General features: G+C 35.4%; 1 protein-coding gene across 3 annotated transcripts in view; it reads left to right on the forward strand.

Annotated features, from left to right (window-relative positions):
- Positions 1-8,492, forward strand: part of LOC107699834 (ras-related protein Rab-4B-like) — a 37,802-nt gene that overhangs the window by 24,517 nt on the left and 4,793 nt on the right. For all 3 annotated transcript variants that reach the window (XM_016501230.1, XM_016501231.1, XM_016501232.1), the window contains exons 2-4: positions 2,500-2,580; positions 4,624-4,738; positions 4,829-4,891. In XM_016501230.1, the coding sequence (XP_016356716.1) occupies positions 2,500-2,580; positions 4,624-4,738; positions 4,829-4,891 (259 nt within the window). The remainder of the gene's footprint in view (positions 1-2,499; positions 2,581-4,623; positions 4,739-4,828; positions 4,892-8,492) is intronic.

Here is an 8,492-nt window from a genome sequence, read left to right on the forward strand (position 1 = left end):
GTCGGTAGCCCCCCGGGATCGCTTGATCGGTCGGCGCCGGACCACGAATTTAACCACCTGTAACTCCCGAACCCCGGGGGCTATCCACGCGGAGGTGGTCTCATTCGAAAGAGGGCCTCTAGACGTACACTCGATTCGTGTTCGAGAGGGTTCCTCGAGCTGAAGGGATCCCCCGAATTTGGTGAGGGGATTTGCCGCTCCGTTACGGAGATATGGCCGTTCAAAGTTTCAATGGTTTTCCATAGACTTAAGCTTTAAAGCGTTTCATCCAGGTCGCCAGTAGCAAACAATGGAGTGCGCTCTGCTGGACAAACTAAGTAATTACACCATTTCAAGCATTCTATCTGCATTATATGTTCTGTAAAAAAAAATTTAATATCGGCGGCATATTCACTGATTCCGATATATCGCCGACAGGCTCATATCGGCCGATAATATCGGCTAAACGATATATCGGTCGGGCTCTAGTTTGTGACTTCTGGATCACAGATGGAGTGAGTGTGCTGGGACTGGGAGCAGGAAATTTCCCTTTCGCTGCTGCTGCTGCCTTTTTCATACTCTGCATGCTGTTCGGGGTATGTTGATTTTAAATGATAAATTAAACTTGTCATGCTGTGCGTTTTTGCAGATGTAAGCCCTCATTCAGAAGAACAGTGTCTGCGAACGGCCATTTTGGCGTCTTTCTTGAACACTGTAAAAAGCTTCCACACTGCCGACATGTTTTCTGCATTTAAAGTGTGTGTGCCTCTCACTCTACGCTGGTTGCTGTTTGATCACATAATCAAAAACGTCATTTTTCGGTAAAATTTATTCGGTCTTTTCACTTATTTGGCCGAACATAGAAAGCGCCTTATTTTGCAATTTGCAGCCAAATAATTTCGGTTGTCGAACATTCAGTGCATCCCTGCTGAATCCCTCCTGAAACCCTCCTCTGTTCCAGCCGTTATGGCTGAATGCATGTCATACGCACACATGCAAATGGTTCTCTGTCCTCTTCTAACACAAAGAGCTTTTGGGATGCTCTTGTCTCACGCTGCTGCGTGGGTTGGGTTGAGACCCACTCCGACCCCACTGAACTTCTACAACACACTCCCTCACTGTTATGACATCCTGCTATCATGTCATTGTATCTTCAGCAAGGATGCATTTCACATGCATTTCTTTACAATTTTGATGACTATTTTATTGACATGGTATTGCATTGATGAATAGCCTATAAATGTCTATTACATAATGTTGGATGAGATGATGAGATTAGATATAGAGTAGGGATGCACGATATATCGGCCACCATATCGGTATCGGCCGATAAATGCTCATTTTTTCTGTTATCGGTATCGGCCCGATAAGAAAATTTGGCCGATATCTTAAAGTTAGTGCAGAGGAGAAGTGGTCAGCCAATAGTTTAATGGTTGTTTAATGGCCGATGCCAGTATCTAGAGCATTGTTTTCAGTGTCAGATATAATTGTAATATATCTCATATAGGCTAATTATATAGCATAAATGAGATCGACTAATGTGTTGTTGTTTTTTTTTTTGGCAAATCCAATGTCTAGAGTGTTCAAAAGTTTGTACCTTTTTTTTAATTTTTTTTTTAAGAAATTAATACTTCAATTTAGCAATAAATTGATCAAAACAGACAGTAAAGGCATTGTTACATAATATTTCTATTTCAAATAAATGCTGTTCTGGAAAGGAAAGGAAAGGAAAGGAAAGGAAAGGAAAGGAAAGGAAAGGAAAGGAGACCAAGTATGGTGTTCGAACCCGCGACCTTTGGCTTACAAGTCCGACTTTCTAACCATTAGGCCACGACTTTTGAACTTTCTATTCAGACGCCTGAAAAAAAAGTATCACAGTTTCCACAAAATACTAAGCAGCACAACTGTTTTCAACATCAATAATAATAAGAAATGTTTCTTGAGCTGGAAATCAGCATATTAGAATGATTTCTGAAGGATCATGTGACACTGAAGGCTGGAGTAATGATGCTTTACATCACAGAAATCAATTATATTTTAAAATATATCAAATGGATAACAGTTACCATATTTTAAATTATAATAATCTTTCACATTTTTAGTTATATTTTTGATATTTTACTGTTTTTACTGTATTTTTTATCAAATAAATGCTGCCTTTTTCAGAGACTTCTGAAAAACAGTAAAAAAAAAAAATCTTTCTGCTGGATTCATCTTTGGCAGAATCAGGCCTACCACACAATAGAAAATATGAGCAATCTGCAGTTTAATGCATGTTTAGTCGGTTACTTGGCAACTCTTCTTGGAAGAACATAGCAATTCAAGATGGGTTTAATTGTTCAAAGAATACACTCTTCAATTTGACGGTCATAAGAACGCAGATCTGTAGTTGAAATTGAATGAAGGATATCAGGATGGCCAAGTGCTCTGAACAACATCCAAACATTCTTTAATCATGTTGTCTGTGCAGTGCAACAGCGATATTGATTCTTTCTTTTTTTCTCTCCCTCTTGGTTTTAGATTTCCTGTTTAAGTTCCTAGTGATTGGCAGCGCTGGGACTGGGAAATCATGCCTCCTCCATCAGTTCATAGAGAACAAGTGTAAGCCCATATTAATGTCTCACTCTCACAAAGACTTGAATTAAAACATAACCTTTAATTCTCACAGCGTTCTGCAGAGAGATAGAGGGGGCCTTGAATGTTAATTCTGTGTGAAGTCAGAGTATCTTTACATGCTTTTGAAACATGCAATGAATGGAAATCATGTTGTCAGTAAGCTTAGAAAATCCAATGTCAATCTCAATTTACAGAGAAAAAGAAGGAAAGAGGCGTAATTGCTAATTATGTCTGTGACATTGAATGGATTTTAAATGACCCTATCTTTAAGTTGTTTCCAAGACAGAAATTAACTTTGAATATGTTATAATATGAAAATTTAATATGCATGTCTTCAGGGGTCATATCATAAAACAAATACAAGTTTACATGATAAAAAAGAGAGAAAGATAAAACAATAGCACAAATGTATTTCCATGACATCTTTTCAGTCCAGTTTTAAGAGAACAGCTCATTTCAGCATAGATTGTTTTGTGAACCTGTCACAATGTAACACAGGAATATATTAAAGGATGGGGGAGGGTAAACTATATTTGACCTGACAGCAAACCCACAACCCATGAGTAAGAGCAGTAAAGTGCTGTATCATTTTTCACATGCGAAACAATTAATTTTTCTGAGAGAAGGTTGTTGTGAAGAAATAAATTGTTTTGGTACAAAAAACTGGCATTCAGGATTAGTGAAAACTTTTTTCTTTTTTTTTTTATTGAAAAAGTTAAAATAAAATATAAATATGAAAACTTTAATAAACTTTATATTTTAATTTTTAAAAAAAAGAGAAAAAAAATACGTGGAAAAGAGAGAAACTGAAAGTTTAAGTTAACTACTACAACTAAGCACTAAAATTACTAACTGGAAATAATAAGAACAAAACTGTAAAAAGTGTTAACTTGAACTGGCAAATTGGCATATATATATATATGTATGTATATATATATGTATGTATGTGTATATATATATGTATGTAAATTATGTATGTATATATGTATGTAAATTATGTATGTATATATATGTATGTATATATATGTATGTATATATATACATACATACATACATATATATACATACATACATACATACATACATATATACATACATACATACTTTTGTGAACCTGTCACAATGTAACACAGGAATATATTAAAGGATGGGGGAGGGTAAACTATATTTGACCTGACAGCAAACCCACAACCCATGAGTAAGAGCAGTAAAGTGCTGTATCATTTTTCACATGCGAAACAATTAATTTTTCTGAGAGAAGGTTGTTGTGAAGAAATAAATTGTTTTGGTACAAAAAACTGGCATTCAGGATTAGTGAAAACTTTTTTCTTTTTTTTTTTATTGAAAAAGTTAAAATAAAATATAAATATGAAAACTTTAATAAACTTTATATTTTAATTTTTAAAAAAAAGAGAAAAAAAATACGTGGAAAAGAGAGAAACTGAAAGTTTAAGTTAACTACTACAACTAAGCACTAAAATTACTAACTGGAAATAATAAGAACAAAACTGTAAAAAGTGTTAACTTGAACTGGCAAATTGGCATATATATATATATGTATGTATATATATATGTATGTATGTGTATATATATATGTATGTAAATTATGTATGTATATATATGTATGTATATATATATGTGTATGTATATATATATATATATATAATTTATATAATTTTTTTTTGTTGTATTACTGATGATAATGTTTTTTGATTTGAATAAAACCAATTAATTTGTATTACCATTTGTTTCAGTGTAAAGCTGAAATAAAAATAAATTAAATCTAATCAATAATATTTAAAAAAACAAAAACTAATAAAAATGAGAAAAGCACATTACAAAATGTCAAAATTAACTAAAATTAAAATGACTACTCAAAATAGAAAAATTAATTCTAATTAAAATTTAAATAAAAACTGTAATAGTTTAAATAATACAAAAACAACACTGCTGGCATCAAACATCAATGAAAAGACCCCTTTAAACAGTTTGTTAGCTCTGCTTCTAACCAACCATTGTCTGTCACAGTCAAGCAGGACTCCAACCACACCATCGGCGTTGAGTTTGGCTCCAGGGTTGTCAATGTTGGCGGCAAAACGGTCAAACTGCAGATCTGGGACACGGCTGGGCAGGAGCGCTTTAGGTAATTGCCTGTGATTGGCTCGTCAGGACGTCCTCGCTGCTCTGTGCTGACACTGATTGGTTGAGGTCATTCTCCATTTGTGTCTAACAGATCGGTGACCCGCAGTTACTACCGTGGAGCAGCAGGAGCTCTTCTCGTTTATGACATCACAAGGTAAGGCCGCAGTGGGGTCACCCGACCGCAAAGATAAAGTTTGAAGTGGAATGAAAAAAATGAATCTTTTAGATGCAGGAAATGAACTAAAACAGAGGCACATAGAGAGAATGACTGTGGCGTTGAATCGAATAGAGACAAAGACAATGGAGTAATAAAGACTGACAGCGCTGTAATAAAATGCCCTCGGTCCATTAGACGGGGTGTGAGCACAGTGAGAGAGAAACATGAACCGAGTGATGGATCATTGTGTGTGTTTGATGAGGATTGTCCTTCAACACTGAACTGTCATTGCTGCAGCTGCAGACCATTTTCACTGTTTTATACTGAAACCCATTCACCACGCTCCCTTTCGTCTGTTGCTGTGGCCACAGGCTGATGGTTGCTCTGGAGACCAGTGACTCAAAACAAGATTCCCTGAAAGCGTGACTGAGCGCACACACAGTAAGGAAACGTGAAGGACGGCATTATGAGTCATGTATTGTCTCACCATTTCTCAAAGCACTCAGAGGTCGTCACAGACATTGGCTTTTGAGAAGCTGTATTAACAGTGAAGTATGTTAAGTGTTCGCTGTTATTCGCTCACAAAGGCAGTTTCTCTGGGACTGATAATTAGAGCCCGACCGATATATCGTTTTGCCGATATTATCGGCCGATATGAGCCTGTCGCCGATATATCGGTATCGGCGATGATAATAAATGGTGGAAATCAGGGTAAATATTGACTCGGAAAATTAGTAACACTTGGCCATTCTCTCAAAGTCAACATGTAAGATAATAAAAGAAAAAGGTTAACTTCCTGGTATCACTCTGTACAGTTTATCTGTGTAGGTTATTAAATATTTGTTCATAATTGTTATTAAAATGTAACTTGCAAACCTGAAAACATTTTCCTTTTCGGCTGATGTCACTACACAGGCTATTAGTTAATCAATAGCTATTTTGGGATTGTTTTACAGTATTATAGGTAATGCTTCCTTTCTACAATCTTGCCAAAGGTTTTCACTATAGTTTACTGCCTGTTAATAGCAAAAAACAATAGATTTGAAATCCATTTGGATACATGTAGAGAAGCCCTCCACAATCCACTGTAAACTTGATTTAAATCACCCACTTTTCACCGTTTACTTTTCATTTACAAAAAAATATTTACAAAAAGAAAAGATTTTACAAAATGTTTAAAAAAATATTCTGCACGATTTTCCGAAATTTTCTTTACAAACATGTTTTCTGTACAAAAAGAAAAGAAAACGAGCTGGAACTTGTACAACAAGTTCTCATCACAGAGAACCAGTGTTTAAAGGGTTACTCCACCCCAAAATGAAAATGTTGTCATTAATAACTTACCCCCGTGTCGTTCCAAACCCGTAAAAGCTTCGTTCGTCTTCGGAACACAATTTAAGATATTTTGGATGAAAACCGGGAGGCCTGTGACTGTCCCATTGACTGCCAAGTAAATAACACTGTCAAGGTCCAGAAAAGTATGAAAGACATCGTCAAAATAGTCCATCTGCCATCAGAGGTTCAACCGTAACGTTATGAAGCGACGAGAATACTTTTTATACGCGAAGAAAACAAAAATAACGAAAATTCAACAATTCGTCTCCTCTGTGTCTCTCCGCATCACCGTAGCGCAATTTTGGAGAATATCCACTGAACGCAAGCAGCGTACGCTCTTCTGTGACACAAGGATACGTTTTCTACGTGTATTTACGCTTTGATTTGAACAAAAACAGTGCATCTGTGTGTCGTGGCTGACACAGAATAGCATACGCTGCTTGCGTTCAGCGGATATTCTCCAAAATTGCAAAAGCGCTGTTGAATAAAGTCGTTATTTTTGTTTTCTTCGCGATCAAAAAGTATTCTCGTCACTTCATAACGTTACGGTTGAACCACTGATGGCAGATGGACTATTCTGACGGTGTCTTTCATACTTTTCTGGACCTTGACATTTACTTGGCAGTCAATCGGACAGTCACAGGCCTCCCGGTTTTCATCCAAAATATCTTAAATTGTGTTCCGAAGACGAACGAAGCTTTTACGGGTTTGGAACGACACGGGGGTAAGTTATTAATGACAACATTTTCATTTTGGGGTGGAGTAACCCTTTAAACACTGGTTCTCTGTGATGAGAACTTGTTGTACAAGTTCCAGCTCGTTTTCTTTTCTTTTTGTACAGAAAACATGTTTGTAAAGAAAATTTCGGAAAATCGTGCAGAATATTTTTTTAAACATTTTGTAAAATCTTTTCTTTTTGTAAATATTTTTTTGTAAATGAAAAGTAAACGGTGAAAAGTGGGTGATTTAAATCAAGTTTACAGTGGATTGTGGAGGGCTTCTCTACATGTATCCAAATGGATTTCAAATCTATTGTTTTTTGCTATTAACAGGCAGTAAACTATAGTGAAAACCTTTGGCAAGATTGTAGAAAGGAAGCATTACCTATAATACTGTAAAACAATCCCAAAATAGCTATTGATTAACTAATAGCCTGTGTAGTGACATCAGCCGAAAAGGAAAATGTTTTCAGGTTTGCAAGTTACATTTTAATAACAATTATGAACAAATATTTAATAACCTACACAGATAAACTGTACAGAGTGATACCAGGAAGTTAACCTTTTTCTTTTATTATCTTACATGTTGACTTTGAGAGAATGGCCAAGTGTTACTAATTTTCCGAGTCAATATTTACCCTGATTTCCACCATTTATTATCAGTAGAGCCCGACCGATATGGGTTTTTTGGGGCCGATACCGATATTAGGGAATTTAAAAAAAAAAGGCCGATACCGATATATCGGCCGATATTCTTTGTGTATATTATAGTACAGTACCAGTCAAAAGTTTGGACACTTTCCCATTCGTGTGTCCAAACATTTGACTGGTACTATATATAGAATACAGTATATACATAAACAGAATATATATACATAAACACATTTTTTGCAATGATCACTCAAATGTGGTGATCAAACACTTATAATGACGTGACAGAGATATGTAATGATGGAGGCAGGGCATTTAACAATTTAACAATAAACTTTACTATCCAAAATGAGTCTGACATCAGTGCACTGAACAGTAAAGTTGAAGTTTATTCAACTTTAATTCAATTCAATTCCATTCAACTTTATTCCGTTGAAGTTTATTTCACTTCGAAACATTCATTCACGGATTTGCGCTACTGTCTTCACACACAGACACTTTAAAGGCCTGATACACTCCTTGAAATAGTTAGGCAATGGCTCACAGATATTCAGCACTTTAAAATAACCTTCCTTTCCTGTATGATCAGTTTCTTTAGGGGAATATTTGGTGTTTTTCACTTAAAATCTTTCAGATTTACATATTGCCACTTTACAGTCATTGTTACTGTACGATTTTGATTTACCGTTGTGTTTTACAAAAACTCACGGGTTCCATAATTATCAATATCACTATATAACCAATTAAAAACTTGAATTCATTAATAAATAAATTAATAATGAATTGTACAACTACTAGAAGCATATTCAGACTTACCCAGATACACAGAGTACACTTAGTGAACAGTACTTATTATATAGTAAATCTCAACTGATTGATTTGTGAGAATCAAA

Source organism: Sinocyclocheilus anshuiensis, unplaced genomic scaffold (genome assembly GCF_001515605.1).
Source record: "Sinocyclocheilus anshuiensis isolate Anshui unplaced genomic scaffold, SAMN03320099.WGS_v1.1 scaffold194, whole genome shotgun sequence".
In the NCBI taxonomy this organism is placed as follows: domain Eukaryota; kingdom Metazoa; phylum Chordata; class Actinopteri; order Cypriniformes; family Cyprinidae; genus Sinocyclocheilus; species Sinocyclocheilus anshuiensis.